General features: G+C 35.8%; 1 protein-coding gene across 1 annotated transcript in view; it reads right to left on the bottom strand.

Moving 5' to 3' along the window:
* The window catches only part of znrf3 (zinc and ring finger 3), a 145,144-nt gene extending 122,058 nt beyond the window's left edge, over window positions 1–23,086 (bottom strand). Inside the window, 1 exon segment of the mRNA XM_056457460.1 lies at window positions 22,569–23,086. Coding sequence (XP_056313435.1) covers window positions 22,569–22,790 — 222 coding nt within the window. The 5' untranslated portion in view covers window positions 22,791–23,086.
* Window positions 23,087–23,523: the final 437 nt, after the last annotated feature.

Here is a 23,523-nt window from a genome sequence, read left to right as displayed (position 1 = left end):
AAGCTTCTAAATTTCTTTTCGAAACGGAAGAACAAATTTGCTTGAAATAATGCAAAAACAAACAATTTTCACTTTTTAGAGAAGTATGTGTGTCCTGATAGGGTTTTCAGCTGCATGGGACATATATTTGACTGTCAACATCCCAAAAAATGTGTTTTGGTGTTTCGTGACGCTTTAAGTTTCAGGACTTGAGTCATACAGTGGATTATTTAAGTATTGAATATGGCCTGAAAAACGAAAGACAATAATTTAAACCTTTTTTCAAGACCACTCGTCTTCAAGAAAGGAAAGAGTCCCTGGAGAGCAAAGAGGAAAAGGAAACACATAACCAAGTGCAGAGGAAAACCTTCAAGTCGACACTAACTAGTTAAACAGAAAGAGGGAAACGAGAAAAGACGGCTAGTGCCACACAGCCAGGGCATGACAGAGTGTCTAACTCTGACAGAGTTGGTTTTGGTTTAGCTCAGCTACTAATACGACCTCCAAAGACTACGTCGAATAGTTCGGACTGCTGAGCGAATCACTGGTACAACCCTTCCTACTCCCCAAGAACTGTACTTATCCAGAGCGAGCAGAAGGGCTGCCAAAATCACTCTGGACCCCTCACACCCAGCACACTGCCTCTTTGAACTTTTACCTTCTGGTCGACGCTACAGAGCACTGCGCACCAGAACAGCCCGACACAGAAACAGTTTCTTCCCTCAGGCAATCCATCTCATGAACACTTGATGATAATAATTGCGGAACCAACATCACTACTTGCTATACACTTTTATACACATATACACTTATTTAACAACACACTTTACATGCCAATTTGCACATAACAGCTGCACATATAACGTTGTATATAGTAATAAACATGTACATACACTTGTCAATCTGTATATTTGCACTCACTACTTACTTCTATTTTTAAAAAAATATATTTATTATCAGTTTTTTGTCCTGTCTCTGTAATCCTGTTGCACTGTAGAAGCTCTGTCACGAAAACAAATTCCTCGTATGTGTGAACATACCTGGCAATAAAGCTCTTTCTGATTCTGATTCTGATTCTAATGGCGTGCCAGACAGTGGTAAGCACAAGGACACAACAGACACTGAATGAGGGGAAGACGGAAAAGCAGAGATTGAAGGAAACAATGGTTCTGCATTTTGGACTTCAGCCATTCGTCAGCACATTCCTGGAGGACAACAAAGCATGCCGGAGCCCCCGTCTGTGAGTCCAGAGCATTGTCATTGAACCATCTGCACCACTACTGCTTTTGGAGCGGGAGAGAGTAAAGGGAACTTTCACACCTGGCTTGTTGTTTAATAACCCAATGTGTTTTCTTGAGCTCGATCTAATGAGGAAACTAAACCATTTTACATATTGTCAGAAAAGTGTCCAATTCATACAAATTCATACACTGTAAAAATACTCGTAAATTAATAGTCTTCCGGACCTTGATCTTTTTCTTGAACAACTTTTAAACTTAAAGTTCGAAACAGCAACTTTTATTAAGATTTTTAATAGTTTAAAGGGATATATCGTCTGGGCTGGTGTTGTATATTATGGTACAAAGACCTGGTGATAAACCGCCAGTACATTTTCTGGTATTTTACAGACTTATTTCTCTCTATATTATTTCCCATACATTACATTATTTCAGACTACTAAATTGTCAATAAAAGTCACTTTGTTAAACTGTAGAGTTGAATTTTCAACATCAAAAGTCAACAGAGCGGAGATCAAGCTCTCATAATGCAATTCACAGCCGTAAATAAGCCAACAAAAAACTTGTGAATCACAAAATAAGAAAACAGAGTATGATTGCATTCATATGAAAAGTAAATTTTACTAAAAGAGATGCGACCCCAAACGCTAACCATAACCCTACCCTTCATTTGGGATAAGCAAATCGTACTAAAATGGATGAATGAGATCACACAAACTAATATGAATTAGTGACTAAATTTAAAGAGATTACATTGGTTTTCTCTCTTAGAGCGGTTTGTTTTTGAATTTTTGAACACAATAAAAAAAATCACACAATAAATCAGCATCAATCATTCTAAGATTGTCTGAATGGGGTAGTCTCTGTAAACACAATACGTATCATATATGCAACACATCATATATGCATTTTAATCAAGACCGATCAAGGCAAATTGAGAGGTATAACTGCAATTTTTTTGAAACAATGTCCTGGTGTGTACAAATATTTTGGATTTGTGCATAAAAAATGGTTGATGGAAACACTAAGATGCACACGAGTTTTGAAAATGCACATAAAACCTGTATGCACATAACTGAGCAGGATATTTATTTATTAACTTCTTATTAAATAAGAAAAGATGCACATATATTGCGATGGAAACACTTTTACCAAACAAATTCAACATCTAAAACATTAAAACATCTAAAATGTTGTTTTGGTCAATCTAAAATGTCAGTATTAGCGTTAAAATATTATTAATTACCTCCAGAATTGTCAAGAGCACCTGTGCTCAGCGTCTGAAGCCTTAAAACGCCACCGCATTTTCATTGCGTGACGGCTTTTGAGGCCCAAGTAATTTATTAAACGATGAAAAGATTGACGCAGCCTCTCCTACAACAGTAAATTTCATTTTTACTGTTGATATTTGGTGACAGTTAATCAGGAAGTGATGATTTTGTTCTCTTTGAGTCGTTGGATTGAAAGATGCTTTATTTGCACCTCTTAAATGCGATATTCCAGTTACGCGCATAAATTTTATTTGCATCTTTGGATGCAAACACAGCTATTGACACTATTTCGTGTGAACACCCAACCACTGTCTAGACCCAATGGACCATGAACCTGACATTTAACCATTTATACTATGGGGGTGTTGAATGCTTGACTTTGATCGGTTGATGAACTTTCTAAAGTGTGCAATTATTTTCAGGAAACTGCACAGATTACGTAGTTCCAGTTAGGTTTTGACGACCTTACAGTTCAGTATCATCACTCTGACTTCAGTCTACAATAGTAAAAAAAATCAAATCAGAAAAAGGAATAAAATATTGTGAGACTGATGACGGCAGCCAGGGGAGAGAATAACATCAAATTTGCGGTCCTGTCCCACAGACACTACATTAAACTCCTTGCACATGCGGTAATTCGTTTTTTTGTAATTTAAAGCAAAGATGATATACTACCTACATAAATACATCGTTTTTTTTTTTAAATATAAATATTAAAAACTTTAGAGGATTTAAGATGCTGATGGCCGTTAAAAGCCTCATAACAGGCTTATGAAAAGGGTCCATAGTGTCTTGCGATCCTATTTAGCAGTCCTCAAAACAAAACAAAAAAAACAAGGCTTGAACATTGATAAAAGAACACCTATTAAGCAGGTATTATTTACCAATAAATTTTGCAATTGGTTTGTAAAAGTCATTTTTAACGCATATTTGGACTGCGTAATTCATTGCATTTAAATTGTGTTGACCAGGAGGTGTTTACAAACAGTGTGGCGTTTCGAAAACTTCAAACTAGAGAATCATTCGGTGAAGTAATTGGTTGAATTGATTGCTCCTCCAATCACTATAAATTGAGCAGAACCAGGGACGTTCTGGCCAATGAGATGAAAGATCACTTGTATCTGACAAATTTTGATGCATTCAGAAATACTGCCAAGCAACCAAACATGAAAGTGAATCGTTTTAGCAGCTTTAATCCTCATTTCTGAACAGATCAAATGCCCTACATAAAGTTATTATGAGCACATCAGCCATACAACTCTGTCAGCTGATGTCAATAATAGTTACTGGATTGGGAGTCTGTCCTCCAAAAACCTCTTACATTTCAACACTCCAAACTCTCCGATTTTTGAGGCGTAACCATAGCAACTGGAATGATGAGCTAATCAATCTGTGTTGTCAGTCACCGTCAAGACCACGCTCGGCTCTCAAGTGAACATCCAGTCTCTGTAAATGAGCTTTGATGGGCAAATCAATAGGAAGTTCAAGGAGAGAGCAGAGCAATCGCTCGAGCTTTTGCAGAAAGCAAGTAAAAGAAAGTCTCTTCACGGAAATCACAATAAAAGAATCCATATGTGGATCTTTATTTTGTGCCATGAGTGAAACAGAGCAGGCAATTGGAGTTTTTGATAACTTTTTACAAGATGTTTGGTTTATTTAATGGTTAATCTAATAGCTAGCATGAAAGCAAAGTGTTAAGGCTCAGTCAGATCAAGAACAAGTACTTTAATGTAGGGCTGGGTGACGCACCAAAAACATTGATTGACAAAATAAAATGTAAACCCTTATTGATATCATTAAAATTGAATTATCATTAGGGATGTTCAGATTCCATCATGTGATCAGAAATCGGGCCGCGGTTTCAGACTCGATCGGAATCAGACGTTACCTCCTGATCAGGACTCTAATATCCATGTATACACCTTCTCATTATTTAACACATCTATAGTTAGTTATACGGCGGCATAGCGTTAGACCCCTTTCTTGACTTCACACGGAAACAGCAACACGTGCGGCATGACATCACTTTGTTGCAGAGACACTATTGGTTAAACGCCGGCAAAGTAGAACAGGGAAGTAGCTTTAAGCGGAAAGCACGAGTATGTCTGCAGTCTGGAGGTATTATAAAGTTGATGACGACAATATTGCCATAGCAAACTGTGAGATATGTAAGATTGCCTCCTGGGTATTTTAAATTGAGGTGCTATTTGTTTTTATACTAGTTTTATTTTTTTATATTTACCTTTTTTGCACTAAAGTCCAAAAGTGAATAACTGACGTTATTTATTACTTGATTGTTCAAGCTACCTCACAGAAGTGCTCTGTTTGTTAGCAGAGTTGTTGAATATTAAAATAAGGTGAATTAAATAAAAAATAAGAAACATCCTGGATTTATTTCTTCACTCTTCTTTGTTCTTTTTGTATTATGGAAGTATCGGATCAGGTTTTGGTATCAGTAGATACTCAAAATCAAATGACTCTGACTTTGGGGCAAAAAACCTGATCGGGACATTCATAATTATCACGATAAAGGGCCTTTATTTATTTATTTTTACGTTATTAGGAAGATTTTTTATTCTGCGAACTCATTTTTTAAAGGGTAAACATATAAATATTCAGACTGAGTTAGGATTAAAATAAGCCATTGGATTGCGTAGTATCTAGATCAGATAAAAGCACGCATATCCTCTTTACCGTTGTAAAACTGTACTGTATTATTTTGACAGACGTTTTGTTCTGCTTTTGGCAAGTTTGATGTTTAATATTGGCTGAAAAATAATTGTTATTGTGGCTCGCAAAATTTGGGAGCCCGAAGTCCCAGGGCTATTGTTTTTTCAATCAGGCTACCAAAATTTATCTACACCATGCCCAGTGGGGTATCTAGATAGCCTGTCAGGGACGCTGTTGATAAATTTTGGTAGCCCGCCTGAAAAAACAATAGCCACGGGACTTCAGGCTCCCCGATTTTGCAAGCCCTTCGCAGACATACAGTTGAAGTCAGAATTATTAGCCCCCCTTTGAATTTTTTTTTTTTTCTTTTTTTAACATTTCTCAAATTATGGTAAACAGAGCAAGGAAATTTTCACAGTATGTCTGATAATATTTTTTCTTTGGACAAAGTCTTATTTGCTTTATTTCGGCTAGAATAAAAGCAGTTTTGAATTTTTTAAAAAACATTTTAAGGACAAAATTATTAGCCCCTTTAAGCTGTATTTTTTCAAGTTATTGTATAATGATGGTTTGTTCTGTAGACTAATTACCCTAACCTAGTTCACCCAATTAACCTAGTTTAGCATTTAAATGTCACTTTAAGCTGTATAGAAATGTCTTGAAAATATCTAGTAAAATGTTATTTACTGTCATCATGGCAAAGATAAAATAATTCAGTTATGACCAATCAGACGGGCCCTTACTACTATCTCTATCCCCACATCACCAGTAGTCGCTGTTTTGCTATTAGCTGAAGCGGCCCAAAGGTAATCCCAGAGCTGAAAATAATTACTAATGATGGGATTCAAGACAATCAGAGTCATCGAGAAACATTGTGAATCGAGAAACAGCCAATCAGAGTATAATATCTGCTCAGATTTTCACTCATGTATTGCGTTTTAAAAGATTAAATGTTCTTATTTAGAAGGAATTAGATCTGAAAAATATATGTTACCCATTTATTTTAATATCGTTATATAAATAAAAGACTTAAATTTTTCCACAATCCTGCAGCCCTAGTGTGCATAATGCATAAACATATTGATTTAGTGTATCAAAATGTAGTATTGCCAACAAAATTATTACCATTTTATCACCCGCCAATTTCAGCAACAAGAGTAAGGTATTTATTACAGCACAAAAAAAAAAAAACATGAAAGAATAATATACTGGAACCTTATTAGTTAAATGCTACAGAATTTAAGATTTTTTTTCCTCGCTAAACTTAAGAAAACAAACAAAAGTGCATCAGACAGTGGTAAAAGAAGAAAGAAGAGACAAAAACAGTTTAATCTTTTTCTACTCCAACGAAGGGAGAAAAAAGGGCAGCCTCAAATTACTTTGGCAAAGCTATGAAAGGCCGACGGGTTAGCGGTTTGAGTAGATAGGTCTTAAAATACAGCTGCCGCCACAAAACCAATAAATGGAAAAGTAGTCGTGCAGCACTTTTAACCTTTTAAACCTACAGTTGTTGAATATTGCTACTGTTGCTGTGGACAGGGAGGGGCCCCCGTGTTTTTCGGGTACCCACCGTCTCGTTGAGGGCCATTCTGGACTCCCATGGTTTCAGTGTGTGGGAAAAGCATGCAGACTCTTTGGGCCAAACCAAGCTCTCATTATGGTCCTAATTTAAGCGCACGACTAGAGCAAGCACTGAGGAAAGACACCGTTTCAATCACACCACAGATCGTGGGCTGACTTTAACAGATTTTGCTAGATAAAAAGGAAAAATGCACAATTTATGCAACTAGGAATGAACCCAGACCTCAGATTCTTGACAAATACAGAAAGTCGCCTCACTCTCTATTAAAAAGAGTAGTTGTTGACTGAATCTTCTAATTAAAATGATTGTGAACCAAAAATTCTAAGTTAAGGTTCATCCAAAATTTGAGTCTTCTGAAAATACAAAATATGTTAAAGATGTAGAAATAACTTATGACAAGCCATTAAACTATTAGATAATTATGCACTTCCATGGCCATTGATGCAGTAACTGTAATGCAGTCCAAACCTGCCTGAAACTATACTTTAGCTGTGTGTTTTCCAGACAATAACTGCATACCTCGGAATTAGGGCTGTACCATATTGAAAAATGTGACACTGCAATATTTTGTTTTTCTGGAATATATATTGATATGAACACAAATTCACCAGATGGTTTGACTTGACATTTGGAAAGAATGCATCGATTTAGACTGATTGGGATGATTCTGTAGGAAAGTTAATTCAATTAGCATATTTAAATACATATAACATAGCAAAATTTCTAATTAAAATAAACAGTGCTTTGTGGTTTTCTTAAAGTTACAAATGGTACAATTTCTTGTGCTGCAATGATTCTCTCTTGAAAATGGTTCACACGGTCAAACCGTAAAAACATGTCTAAATGATACATTTTGACTCCATTATCATTCAACTCTGCAGTGACTTAAATCTCGGGTTCAGAACTGTGACTCCTGGTCAACTATAAACACAATTCGACACTGCAGATCATGTAATGTGACTATTGTGGATGCACACATTGAGATATCGATACTGAAACAATATAAATTATATATGTGCAGCCCAACTTATAATGCTTACCAGCCAATCAGAATCAAGAAATTATGAGCCCTATTTTGAAGAATTTTGGGTTCCAAAACAAAATTGCACGCCACTGATTTTTTTTTCAAAATACTGTATTTGTGCTCAAAAGCAAATCAAGTCATACAAGACTGGAAAAAAAGAAAACAAGTAAATAACTATGTTTACATGGACATCAGCAATCGAATTATTCAAAACTCCTACACAACGGTAATAGTTTAATTGCGGTGTTTACATGTTTGTACTGCACTTCAATAATATGACTAAAATCGGCATACTCCACATGTCTTAATCCGATTTCTGTTTAGTTCGATTATAACATTCATCGGACTAAATTAATCCAAAAATCACTGTTTACATGGTAGACTCTTAATCAGAGTATTGCCCTAATCATATTAAAATCGGATTATTGGTGTCCATGCAAATGTACTTAATGTTAATAAAAGAAATATCACCAGACCATTTTAAAGAAATTAAGGCAAAGCTAAATTTTCTGTGAGTTCAAAACAACCTGCCAAAGCAAACCTCCAGAAAACTAGTTTCAGCTGGTAAACACCTTCAAACTTAAGTGTATTAAGAAGAAAAAGCATTTCAAATAGAAGATTTTTTCCTTAATTAAGAACATTTGCCACTTGTTTATCATTTTTTTTTTACTTTCAAAGCTAAGCTCCTATTCCACTAGGGTTGGGTGATGTTGACCAGTAAGGTATTGTTCAATGTCTAATGTGAAGCATAACGATGGATGTTTACATCAGGGCACAGTGAAAGTAAATACATGTATATTAGGGCTGTGGAATTAATCAAAATTCAGTTTCAATTCCGACTTCTAATGATTATGAAAAAATATTAAACGAGATAAAACGATTATTGCATCATATACTATATTTTACATAATATAATATTTTGCTACATGTTTTCCAGATATTAATACTCAGCTTAAATTGCAATTTAAAGGCTTAATAAAGGCTTAATTAGGTTAATTAGGCAAGTTAGGGTAATTCGGCAAGTCATTGGATAACAAGTTTCTTCTGCAGAATATCAAAAAAAATTATTGCTCAAGGGGGCTAATAATGTTAATTAAAATAATTTTAACAATATTTAAAACGGCTTATATTCTAGCCAAAATAAAAGTAATAAGACTTTCTCCAGAAGAATTTTTTATCAGAAATACTGTAAAAAAATTTCCTTGCTCTGTTAAACATAATTTAGGAAATATTTATTTAAAAAAAAATAATTCACAGGAGGGTGAATAATTTTGACTTCAGCTGTATATCGTTTTGAATAATCATGATAACAATTATGACCAAAATAATCGTGATTATGATTTTCCCCATAACCGAGCAGCCCTAATGTATATATTATATTTATGGCAATTAATGGCAAAATCTTAGAAGAGATCGTGCAAGTTATGAAAACATCAACCTGCAGTCTTGACACGCTCCCCACATCATTCTTTAAAACGGTGTTTACATGTTTAGAAATGGATCTTCTAAAAGTGGTAAATGCTTCACTTCTCTCAGGGATTTTTCCTAACTCACTTAAAACTGCAGTTGTTAAACCCCTCTTGAAGAAGAGCAACCTGGATAACACCATATTGAGCAATTACAGGCCCATCTCGAATCTCCCTTTCATTGGCAAAATCATTGAAAAAGTTGTTTTTAACCAGGTTAACAAGTTCTTAAACTTCAAGGGGTGTTTAGACAATTATCAATCTGGTTTCAGTCCACATCACAGTACAGAGTGCGCCCTTATAAAGATAATCAATGACATCCGCCTAAATACAGATTCAGGCAAACTAACAGTGCTGGTACTGCTCGATCTCAGTGCTGCATTTGACACTGTCGATCACAGCATACTTCTGGATAGGCTGGAAAACTGGGTTAGGCTGTCTGGGACGGTCCTCAAATGGTTCAGATCTTACCTTGAAGGAAGAGGTTACTATGTCAGTATAGGTGACCATAGGTCGAGGTGGACACCCATGACATGTGGAGTCCCACAAGGCTCGATTCTGGCACCTCTCCTGTTCAACCTTTATATGCTCCCTCTGAGCCAAATAATGAGAAAAAACCAAATCTCCTACCACAGCTATGCTGATGACACTCAGATCTACCTAGCCTTACTGCCTAATGACTACAGCCCCATTGACACCCTCTGCCAATGCATTGATGAAATTAACAATTGGATGTGCCAAAACTTTCTTCAGTTAAACAAAGAGAAAACTGAAGTCATTGCGTTTGGGAACAGAGATGAGGTTCTCAAGGTGAATACGTACCTTGGCTCTAAGGGTCAAACAACAAAAACTAAGGTCAAAAATCTTGGTGAGATTAACATTGCAAGAATTAGATGCTTTGTTTCCAGTGAAGACTTAGAGAAACTTGTTCATGCTTTTATCAGCAGCAGGGTGGATTACTGTAATGGCCTCCTCACTGGCCTTCCCAAAAAGACAGTCAGACAGTTGCAGCTCATCCAGAACGCTGCGGCCAGAATTCTGACCAGAACCAGGAAATCAGAGCACATCACACCTGTCCTCAGGTCTTTACACTGGCTCCCAGTTACATTCAGAATAGATTTTAAAGTATTATTACTGGTCTATAAATCACTAAATGGCCTAGGACCTCAATACATTATAGATATGCTCACTGAATACAAACCTAACAGATCACTCAGATCTTTAGGATCAAATAGATTAGAAATCCCAAGAGTTCAGTCAAAGCAGGGTGAATCGGCTTTCAGCTATTACGCCCCTCGCTGCTGGAATCAGCTTCAATTCAATGGATCTATAATAAAAGAACAGAATATTTATGCATTAACTAATAAGTGGATCAGAACCAAAATAATAATCTCTCTGTTCTCAGGATCTAAAAAAACTTAAGCTATGTCACCTTCCAATTGTCAGCCTAAACTATCATATCTTTACCTCAATTTCTCCTCAAATCACTAGGCAAATCACATTCAATATGACTAGGCATGGGACGATAACCGTTTTCAAGGAATAATCGCACATTTTAGAAAGGTCAAGGTTTTAACCCGCCAAAATTTTGTTATACCGTTCCTACAATATATGTAAGATTTTAAGTTTGTGTTTAAGACAACAGTATCTCCAGCCGAAAAGATAATCAAAGATGTTGTTTTAAATTGTACAAAAAAATCTATTTAAACAAATAAAGATAGCAGAAGTCAAAATAAAATAAAATAAAATAAAAAAAGTGTTCAAAGGGGGAAAAACGTTCTTGTTTTTTTTTTTTTACCCAGACATTTAAAAGAAATATATTTAAGAGCAGTAATCACAATACCGCCAAACCGTTATATTTTTATGAAAGGTTATCATACTGTCAGAATCTTATACCGGGCCATGCCTAAATACGACAACAACACAAACAGCAACCAAACCAAACTCCCCCCCAAAAAAATCCACCTAAGAACAAACAAAAAAAAGAATATATTTCCACTCATTTCTATTTCAGTCTCGCAGCCTCAACAGACAGGAACGAACATGACTATAGAATGAAGCGCCATCGTACTTTCCCACATCCAGTTCATAAAGAGAGCAGTGTCTGAAAGCCACCAGACTGAAGCGTTAGTTCTCCTACAGGAGGTGATAAGGAGAGTCATCCATCAAGGTATTTTAGGTCCGTCATGTGCAGATATGACACTACAGTTCTGCCTGAGAGAATGTGGAGATGCCATCATTCTAATGCCGGCATGACAGCATGTCATCGCCTGTACTGTCAGCTTTCGCACAGACCGTTTCACTCGGCTTCTGTTTATATAAGCCACTTTCAGCAGTAATGGTCATGAACTACACTGTGATGATCTTAGTTATGATGGTAGAGGAAAGATAACTAAACCAGTATGGACTCATACATTGAGCATTTGGTGTGTGTGACGGTCATTATCTCCATGAAAAATGAAAGACAGGTGCAGGTTACGAAAAATTTTAAATATTATAGGAGTAGTTCAGGGTTTCACTAATTAGGTACACCACAAAAAAAATGCTGGGAAACAATTCCTTTATGTAGTCCCAACACAAATTAAGTTAAATCAAACGTTTTCACAAATTTAAGTGGATTAAACAAAAAATAATACTAAAAACACTTAAGAATTGTGTGGTTTCTTTAACCCCTTGCGGTCACTGCCACTTTTTAAACAGACAATCAAATGATACGTTCAACTCAAATCATTGCCGATCTTCGCTTTGATACATAGTTGAAGTCAGAATTATTAGCCCCCATTTGAATTGTTTTTCTTTCTTTTTTTTCATTTCCCAGATGATGTTTAACAGAGCAAGGACATTTTCACAGTATGCCTGATAATATTTTTTCTTCTGGAGAAAATTTTATTTGTTTTATTTCGGCTAAAATAAAAGCCGTTTTTATTTTTTTATTAACCATTTTAAGGTCAAAATTATAAGCCACTTTAAGCTATATTTTTTTCGATAGTCTACAGAAAAAAACCCTCGTTATACAATAACTTGCCTAATTACTCTAACCTAGTTTACCTAATTAACCTAGTTAAGCATTTAAATGTCACTTTAAGCTGTAAAGAAGTGTCTTGAAAAATATCTAGTCAAATATTAATTTACTGTCATCATGGCAAAGATAAAATAAATCAGTTATTAGAAATGAGTTATTAAAACTATATATATATAGCAGATCTTCCTGTACACAGCAGATCTCACAACTCGATCTACAATTAGAGGGATACAAAGTTAGCGTTAGTTCTACTATAAAAGATCTGGGTGTCATATTAGACAGCAATTTAACTTTTAAAAATCATATTTCCCATGTCACAAAAACTGCTTTCTTTCATCTGAGAAATATCGCTAAGTTACGAAGTATGCTATCCATCTCAGATGCAGAAAAGCTAGTCCATGCTTTTATGACTTCTAGGCTGGACTACTGTAATGCTCTGTTTGCTGGCTGCCCAGCATCCTCTATTAACAAACTTCAATTAGTACAAAATGTAGCTGCCAGAGTTCTTACCAGGTCTAGAAAATTTGATCACATCACCCCAATTTTATCCTCCTTACACTGGCTGCCTGTTAAGTTTCGTATTGAATTTAAAATATTGCTTCTTACATATAAAGCTCTAAATAATCTAGCTCCTGCTTATCTAACCAATCTTCTGTCTCGCTACAATCCAACTCGCTCTTTAAGATCTCAAAACTCAGGACTTCTGGTAGTACCTAGAATAGCAAAGTCGAGTAAAGGAGGTCGAGCCTTCTCATTTATAGCTCCTAAACTCTGGAATAGCCTTCCTGATAACGTCCGAGGCTCAGACACACTCTCCCAATTCAAAACTAGATTAAAGACCTATCTGTTCAGTAAAGCATACACTTAGTGCACCACTTAGGGGGCTTCCACACAGGTTATGCATCTTGCTGATATACACTGTGAACATCAGCTACGCTAATTATTTTCTTTATTCTCCATTTCCACCTGGGGATACTCTTCCCGAGGCCCTCAGACTATGCAGAGTCACTGATTCGATCCAAGACCAACGACGAGATGATCCCAAGGTTTCCATATCCTGGACCTGGCCGAATCCTGAACAACTACTGCGATGGTCATGGAAGAGTGGAGAACATGAGACTGTTTCCTATGACGCTCCAGAGACAGACGAGTCTTCGCTGAGGCCAGCTTCCAGCCTCCGCCACTGAGACTGCAGCTCTGCACAAGACGTTTGGCCAGCGGAGAAATTAAAATGGTCGTGCCCAACTGAGCCTGGTTTCTCTCAAGGTTTTTTTTTCTTCACTTCCGCCTTTAGTGAAGCTTTTTTTCCCTCTCCGCTGTCGCCACTGGCTTGCATGGTTCAGGATCTGTAGAGCTGCGCATCGTTGGATTTGCTCTTCAATATTTGGACTCTCAGTAGTGATTATTAAACCACACTAAACTGAGCTAAACTGAACTGAACTTAAACACTACAAACTGAACTACACTGTTCCTATTTACTGTGACCTTTTATGTGAAGCTGCTTTGACACAATCTACATTGTATAAGCGCTATACAAATAAAGGTGAATTGAATTGAATTGAATATATATATATATATATATATATATATATATATATATATATATATATATATATATATATATATATATATATATATATATATATATATATATATATATATATATATATATATATATATATATATATATATATATATATATATATATATATATAGCGATTTGAATATAATTTCCCAAGATGATTAAAACAACTCTATTTGGGAAGAATTCCCAATTTTACATTGATGTACAATTTGTTAGTTATATGCATGAAATAAAAGAAATGACAAGCATAAATTAATACAATAGAACAAACATACACGTACACATGAAATGGACAGTGAGTTACGGTTTTCTAAAGAGTCTAACAGTATTGAGGTACAGCAATAAAATATTTAAATGTAAAATACCACTTCATACAGTAGTCGACTTTTGAAGTGTATCAAAACCACCACATAAATCAAAAAGTGTCCTAAAACCATTTAACAACAGCATTCTTATTTTGATCAACTTTTTTGATCCACTTCAAATGTTGACCACATTGTAAAAATAGATTAATCTTTGTTAAAGCTACAAATTGATCATGCACGCATTTACGTTCATGCTAAATGTGATCGAACAAAAATGCACACTTCAAAGCACTTCACAGGAGCTTTAAAAATCTCAGTCACCAAAGCTGCATTTGTTGCATGAAAAACAATAAAAACTGTTATTTTGCAAAACATTCTAACTGTTGTTATCACTTAAAAATAATAAAAAAAACTACTTACTCCAAACATTTAAATGGAAGTGTATTAGGCATGGGCCGGTATAAGTTTCTGACGGTATGATAACCTGGGATAAAAATATCGCGGTTTCACGGTACTGTGAATACTACTGTAAAATAAGTTATTTTTAAATGTCTGGGTAAACAACAACAACAACAACTTTTTTTACCCATTGTATACAATATTTCTTATTTTAGGTAACATTTATTATATTTTGGAACAGTAAACATGTCAGGCTAAATATTAAAAATAAATCATGGACCTCTGCTATCTTCATTAGTTTCAAAAACACCAACCTTACATATACCTTAAGAACGGTATAACAGATTTTTTTTTGCGGTTTCAAAACCTGAAACTGGTTATTGTCCCATGCCTAATATACATATGCTAACGTGCATTACTCCAAAATAGCATACAGTTTTAGGATCAACATTATTGAATATCAAACTAAAATCAATCAATTAACTGAAAAAAGTTGCAGTGATACTAAGGGCAAAATAAAGACTCACCAATATGCACATATCATGAATAGTCTAATAAAACGATTTCATAAAACATGTAAACATAACACCTTTTGTTGCCTTTTGAAGGGTTTACCATAGCAAAACAAAAAAAAGATCCCCTGGTTGGGAGTCGCTAGACTACAAAACCTCAGAGCATAAAGGACAAAGCTATCAAAACATTCAGCAGACCTTCATTGTTTGAGCGTGCACCATTGCACGTATAATGATCCAGACTTCAATTTTAACAACCCTTCAATCAACAAGCCCTTCCAGTTCACAAAAACAACATTTCAACCAATTAAATGCAGTAGCAAGTCAGGTATCCGTATATTAGGCTACTTATGATAACCTCCACTTCAGCTACGGGACTGCCAAAATCAGCACAGTACAACAACATTTCAGCTTAACCTTTTAGCCTTTGACTAAGCAAAATAAAGCTAAAACACTAAGAGCTCCAATTCAAGTGATAAATGCACATAAAAAAAAACAGCAGCTAGCTAGTCTCCATTGGAAACAAGAAACTGGCAGTAAGAATGTAACACTATATTCAAAACAGCATCAGCAAGGCCTTTCCAAGAGAAAAGCCACAAGTACAGTATGTAAGAATTATTTAAAAAGACACTGATTTTCATGCTATGAGAAGACAAAATTGAGGCTCTAGCCAAGGGGAACATTGGTTTTGTGCATTGGCCAAGACAAGTCACTTTGCTTCCTGCCCCATAAGGTAGAGTATGTAGCAAATTGAGTTAATTTGTTTGCTTTGGCCCAGATGGTACTCCAGGCGCTCTTTTTCACTCAAGAGAAAACTGACAAGGATGTACCAAGGCTAGCGCTTGGAATTTTACCACGTCCTAAAGTATAAAATCATCACTTATTAACTTAATTGGATTCTCAATGGACAACAACAAGCCGCCTTTACAATGAAACCATCTTCGCACCAATCCTAGAAGGAAAAAGGAAATTGTGAACAGAATGTGTGGTTTGCTGGAATTGGAGCACGTTTAAAAGCCATTAGGACAAATAGAAAAGGCAGAAGAAGAATGAAATGAAACCCTCGCTTGTTAACTTGGGGTATATGTTAACATGACAATCATGAACAGAAACATCTGAACACAATAATATGCAAAAAGCATGACCAGATTTGTAGGTTATAGTAAGAAAATTGCAAAACCGATTTCAAAACCTTGACCATGAAGCAAATTTTCCTACACTTTGGGCTTCAAGTCTCCAAACCACTGATATTGTGTAAAAGATTTTTAGTTGAAAACAGTGTAAATCACTGATTTAATTGGATTCTCAAGTCTTCACTCATCAAAAAAAATTATTTATAATAAAACCAATCACAGGAATTTAAAATGAACCATGGCCTGAACAAAAACTGGAACAGCATCTGTTTTGCAAGAAAACTTTCAGGTTTAAATGCCATTAGGACAAATAGAAAAGGCAGAAAAGAATTAAATGAAACCCTCACTAGTTAAGTTAAGGTATGTTTACATGACAATGACGAATGTAAAGCCTATTTTTTTTGCTTTTTTTTTTTAACCGTACAGATGACAACACTGTCAAAACTAGCCCATTCACATGGATCTATGAATGTTAAAAACAATAAAAACAATGTGTGCCGGAAAGTACTTGGCGATGGCTCTTTTAAAAGAAACACTAGAAGCAAACATCTGAACGTAATAATATGCAAAAAGCATGACAAGATTTGTAGTTTATAGTAAGATAATTGCATAACCGATTTCAAAACCTTAACCTTAAAGCGAATTTTCAAAAATGTGGGCTTCAAGCCTCCAAACCATTAATGTTGTGTAAAAGATTCTTAGTTGAAAACAGTGTAAATCACCAATTTAGTCTTCACTCATCAAAAAAACTTATTTATAATGAAACCAATCACAGGAATTAAAAATGAACCATGGCCTGAACAAAAACTGCAAACACATCTGTGTTTTGCAAGAAAACTTTCAGGTTTAAAAGCCATTAGGACAAATAGAAAAGGCAGAAGAAGAATGAAATGAAACCCTCGCTTGTTAACTTGGGGTATGTTTACATGACAACGATGAATGGAAAGGCTTTTCTTTAGCTTTTTTTAACCGTACAGATGACAACATTGTCAAAACTAACCCATTCACATGGATCTATCAATGCTGAAAACAATAAAAACAAAGTATTATGTGTGCCGGATAGTAATTGGTGTGGCTCTTAGTAAAAAAATGAATCACTGGAAGCCTGTGCAAATGCAGTCTGAACGCAATAATATGCAAAAAGCATGACAGGATTTGTAGTTTATAGGGAGATAATCGCATAACCGGTTTCAAAAACTTGACCTTGAAGCGAGCCTCCAAACCACTAATGTTGTGTAAAGGACTCTTACAGTGTAAATCCCCAACATAATTGGATTCTCTAAAACACCCATCAAAACAAAAACTTTTTCATAATGAAGCCAATCACAGGAATTAAAAATGAATCATGGCCCGAACAAAAATTGCGAACACATCTGTGTTTTGCAAGACAACTTTCAGGTTTAAAAGCCATTAGGACAAATAGAAAAGGCAGAAGAAGAATGAAATGAAACCCTCGCTTGTTAACTTGGGGTATGTTTACATGACAACGACGAATAGAAAGGTTTTTATTTTGCTTTTAACCGAACAGATGACAACACTGTCAAAACTAACCCATTCACATGGACCTATGAATGCTGAAAACAATAAAAAACAATGTGTGCTGCACAGTACTTGGCGATGGCTCTTTTGAAAGATACACTAGAAGTCTGTGTAAATATCTGAACACAATAATATGCAAAAAGCATGACCAGATTTGTAGTTTATAGGGAGATAATCGCATAACCGGTTTCAAAAACTTGACCTTGAAGCAAATTTTTAAAAAATTTAGGCTTCAAGCCTCCAAACCACTAATGTTGTGTAAAGGATTCTTACAGTGTAAATCACCAATTTAATTAGATTCTCAAGTCTTCACTCATCAAAAAAAAATTATTTATAATGAAACCAATCACAGGAATTAAAAATGAATCATGGGTTAAAACGAAAACTGCGCATAGCATCTATGTTTTGCAAGAAAACTTTCAGGTTTAAAAACTATTAGGACAAAAAGGCAGAGGAAGAATGAAATGAAACCCTCACTAGTTAACTTGGGGTATGTTTACATGACAATGATGAATTAAACTTTAATATTTTTAATTTTTTTAAATAACAGTACAGATGACATCGTCAAAACTAACCCATTCACATGGATTTATGAATGCTGAAAACAATGTGTGCCGGATAGTAATTGGCGTAGGATCTTTGTAAAATAAATTTGTGCAAACATCTGAACACAATAATGTGCAAAAAGCATGACAAGATTTGTAGTTTATAGGGAGATAATCGCATAAACTTGACCTTAAAGTGAATTTTCAAAAATTTGGGCTTCAAGTCTCCAAACCACTAATGTTGTGTAAAAGATTCTAACAGTGTAAATCACCAACATAATTGGATTTTCAAGAACACCCATTAAAACAAAGACTTTTTTATAATGAAACAAATCACAGGAATTAAAAATAAATCATGGCCTGAACAAAAACTGAGGACAGCCTCTGTGTTAAAACTTTCAGGTTTAAAAGCAATTAGACAAAAATGCTCAAAAAAAAACAAAACAAGAAGAACTCCAAGAATGGTGCAACAAAATGTTTTAGCATGCAAATTCGATGGCGCAACTGTACTGTCAAACAGATTACTTATTTCATACAGAGGTCAAAGATCTGAGTGAAATCTCACAAAAATATCTTCATATGGTTCTTGTTCACCCTGCTTCTCAACAAAATCCAATCAATTAGGGTAAACACATTTCAACATTTCCAATCCACATAGATTATGACACTGCTGAAAAGAAAATTGCAAATGATGCATGGCATAGCAGGAAAATTAGAAAGAGCGAAAACAATGTCCGCACAATGATTACAAGAATACATAATCCCTCTTAACTTGGACAAAAGTTACCATCTGAAACTAAGGCAAACCTCAAAGGCGTCTCAACGTAAAGCTGAAGTCCGGCATTTCAACAGGGTTTAAAGATAGAGCCAAATGGCCCGTGCTAAATGGATGTATGGCCAGTCTAAATATCTAAACCGCTAAATCTCTCATTTCGTCCCACTACAGAGAAAGCGATTTCCTCTGCCATCCCTGAAAAACTATGATCACCACTTGCCATTTTGAAGAATGCGATACTCACTAATCCTATACATGGGAACGGTCTAACATTACTAAGTACACAACTGTAAACACACACTAGCCAATGATGTGGGACAGACACAGCAGACCTGGATGTAAAAAAGCCTGTATTTTTCATTTTTCTACACTAAAACCGCAGGGAGGAATGTGAAAGAAAAGCACAGGAATAGAAGCTTGCGAAAGATCCTGCATGCCCAAACGGCTCGAGTACATACTTTTTCCAAAATATAGATTTATTTTTGCGTTCATCAAGCATTTGCAGCATCTCCAACAAAAACAAGCACACACACTTCATGCATTCGCTTTGATCTGAGTTCATTGCATCCTTTTACCTTCACAGTGTTCACGTTACAGCCACCGTAAGTTCCCACAGTGCACTTCTGCCAGCAGCGTTAAACTCTAAGCAAGTGTTTAAGGGACAGATTATTCCTCTTGGCATGGCATTCAATAACGTCTCGCTCTTTGATGCCTGTTCTCCGTTTTCACAAGTGGAGGGGGAAGAATTACAAACCTTCAACAAATCATCAAAATGGGTGCTCCTCAGAAGGATTGCAAAACTTTCCTTGGAGAACACAAAACTGCTTGAGTGCGATATGAGGAATAAATCACACGCAGAGGTGTGATGGTTCAAAAACTCTTGATTAAATAGCACGGGTCCCTGTGGAGGCATTATTTAAGCAGAGTGGTCATCTGGACAGCGTTATGGGGAAGACTTCTCATAGACTTCAATGAACTTTAAACTAAGGACATTTATATGACAGGTGTCATAGACATTTAAGCCATACACTATAATAATGTTAATTACTCTCATTCAGAAGTAACCTCAGGTCATCTTGAAGGTCTTAAACATGCACTAATTACTAAAGCAGTGGTTCCTTAACCAGATTGAGGTAACGTTGGAGATATATATATATATATATAAAACGTGTGACATGCATATTGTTTACCTTGGTACTTTGAATATTCGGTCTGAAATCACATGTAATTATGACTTCAAACTAATATTAGCACTATTTACTTGACTGTGAACAACGTGCGTTGATAGACATTAGTTGCTAATATGATTTCCCTATTTAGCATTTGCAAATAATACTTTTCTGAAATTATATTAGGGCTGTGCCGATAAACGATATTATATCAAATCCTGACAAAACTTATGTCAATAACAACAATAAGCTCTAGACTTTTTTCTCTATATTGCTCTAAAAGCCAATCACACAGCAGAAATATATAGCAATGAGAATCTTAAAGTGTGTCGATATTAGAGATGTACCGAATTTTCAGGCACTGAAAATTTATGGGCCGAAAATGTTATGCCATTTAATGGACCCTTTTGCAGCTTCAGTTATTGTTCAGGGACGCTCATTTCGGTTAATTTTGCCAATCGACAACTGTCATTAGGTAACCGAATATTAATGATTAACTGGTCAAATTATTTTAAATTATTTAATTGTAAAAAATAATTGACGTGTCTATTTTGTGTGACACATTTAATATTGCATTTAAAAATACTGATTTATTTTAACATGTGAACAACAGCATACAGAACATCTTTAAGCACCTGCAGTTTTTCCAACAGCATAGAAAAACAGAATAAACCAAATAAAAACAATAAAACGCAAAAAACTGCGTTCGCTGTGATCGGCCCCTTATGCAGCCAAACTTTAAAAATATATAAAATAATATTTTAAAATCATTTAACTGATACCATTAATCAGCTAAAAAAACTTCACCCTTTCGGTTAACGGTTTATCGGTTATTATGAGCATCGCGAATTGAAATATATATCGTTATCGTTCAATATGAAAAATAAGTATCATGATTGCATATTTTGCCATATCGCCCAGCCCTAAATGATATTATTAAGGAGAAAGTCAGAACGTGTGAATATAAAACCAACTTTACCTTAGTCTTAACCAGGGGGTTCTAGGCCCACTAGGGGGCTTAAGATATCTTAAAATTATAACAAAATACACATTTCCTTCTTAACTCAAGCTCCTTAGTTTATTAATTAGTTCCTTCGCTTTTATTTTTGGAAGTCATGCAAACTTTTTAAAAAGTCACAACTTTCAAAGATATTTTGGTTTTTAAATCTTTTATCAAGCAAATTCAGACAGTTTACATGTTTCCTCTAATTTATCTTACCTAATTATTTATCTTGGATCTGTTTGTTTGACATTTATTCATATTAAAAAGTCTTAATTTCAATATAAATTTTAGCTTTAAAATCTTTTATCAAGAAAACTACAAATAACAGGGCATGTTCAGGTGCTAAATGTATTGAGGTAAAGTTGGTTTTACATTCACATTTTGACTTTCTCCTTAATAATGTAATTTCAGAAAAGCAACTCTAAATAGGGAAATGTTATTAGCAGCCAGCAACTATAAAAGTACAACAATGTTCACAGTCAATTAAATAGTGTTTATGTTGTCTTGAAGTCATATTTACATGTGATTTTAGTGAAATATTCAAAGTACCATGGTAAACAATCTAGGTTGCATGTCACAAGTTGTCACTGAATGAGTGTGCCAATATAAAACTTTACCTCAATGCTAAATGTGCACATTTGTGGGGCTGGATATCCAAACATTATTCATATTTACATGACACTTTTAACAAAAATAGAATGATCATATGTACTCTGTAGAAAGTAATAAAATTACAATCCGCATACATGTCATTTTAAAGACCCTATAGGCACACAAAGCTCATGTTTAAGCAGCCAAAACACTCAACGCAGAATCTATTCAAGACTTTTTAAACTTGAACTACGGTATCCCACGACTTTTCCATGGCTCCAAATCGCATATTTATAATCCGTAACCCCTTTCCAAGATGTTCATTGACTGCGGGAATCCTTCAGCAATGAATCAACACTGACACTCGGCATTATAACGCTGCAGAAGATCTAAGAAATGCGCTTATTAAAATGGATAACCTCTGACATATGTTTACCGCTGTCACCCGCGCGCTACAAAGTGTTCACCGCGTTATAGAGTGTGCACTATGCGACATAATATCATTCATTCAAGTTGCGCATCAAAGTAACTTTTTTTTGTTTTGCAAATACGTTTGTGTGTTTTGCAAGACAAGAGGCCATTTTGCGACCGCACAGTTCTGGGCTTGTACCATCCTCACGTAGTGAAGTGCAACCCCACACCCCCTTGAAAAGAAAGAGAAAAACAAAGTTGCGGAGAGCGAGCGAGAAAGCAAGTTGTTAGACACGAGGTTCGAGTGTAAAATGCCCATGCAAGTGCACTGATAGAGAAGGAAACATACTTGCACGATCTCGCCCTCTGCGCTGATAGTGGCTCCGGCTCTGGAGAAGCGCCCTTGCAAACCTGTCGTGTAAGTGGTATAATCACCATTTGGGCTCGACTCAAAAAGCACAACTTCCACAAAGGCAGTATCCTTGGCCAGGACGGCTCCCAAGACCCAAAACAACACCAAGACCACCGAATCAGCACCGCGACCGAACCCAGTCCTCGGTAAATTCATCATCTTGCCGGTTGGATCAGCGCCGATCGGAACATAATTTCCAAGGGTCTTCAAAAAAGTGTCGGTTCGGAATCAAATGTTCAGAGGAGGGAGCTCCCTCTCGAAAAACACACACAGCAACGAAAAGAGCAAAGCAATCAAACGCGACGGATTGTGCGAAACGTGAGGACCGATCATTAAAAATAAAAGTTTGTCCTTGAGAAGAATGTCGTGGCTTATTTCAGCATTGCTGCCCGGACTATCGCATTGCTCGCGCGCTCGCTTATGCCTCGCTGGCTGCTGCTCGCGCTCTCTGTACAAAGCGGATCTCCTTTGATCTGGGAACACGTGATTCCTTAATTTTTTTTTTCCACAAAGGGTTAACCCCACCCACCGATCTTCCTGACCCTCTCCATTCTAGTGCTGGGGATCGCGATTCGTCCAAACGACTCGATTCATTTCAATCGATTCGCTTAAAGATTTGTTCACTGACTCGTGTGGGTGACGACGAGTCAAGTTTTCACATCTTACCCAGTTTGTTTCTTATTGTTCTATATTTAAAATGCTTCTATATAACTATTCATGGGAAAGAGTAGGCTATAGGCTGTTTAAGGATAATCAATTTTTTTCCCACAAGTGACAAGACAATTTTCAGGTTTGTCAGGTGCCAGCATAATGTTTGCCAACACATATAGAATACTATAAAATTTACTTTAGTGAATACTTGCCTATGTATAGTGAATTATGAATAGTCTGT

Source organism: Danio aesculapii, chromosome 5 (genome assembly GCF_903798145.1).
Source record: "Danio aesculapii chromosome 5, fDanAes4.1, whole genome shotgun sequence".
In the NCBI taxonomy this organism is placed as follows: Eukaryota; Metazoa; Chordata; class Actinopteri; order Cypriniformes; family Danionidae; genus Danio; species Danio aesculapii.
The sequence above is the reverse complement of the archived record's forward strand: the minus strand, read 5'-3'. Positions and strand labels throughout refer to the sequence as shown.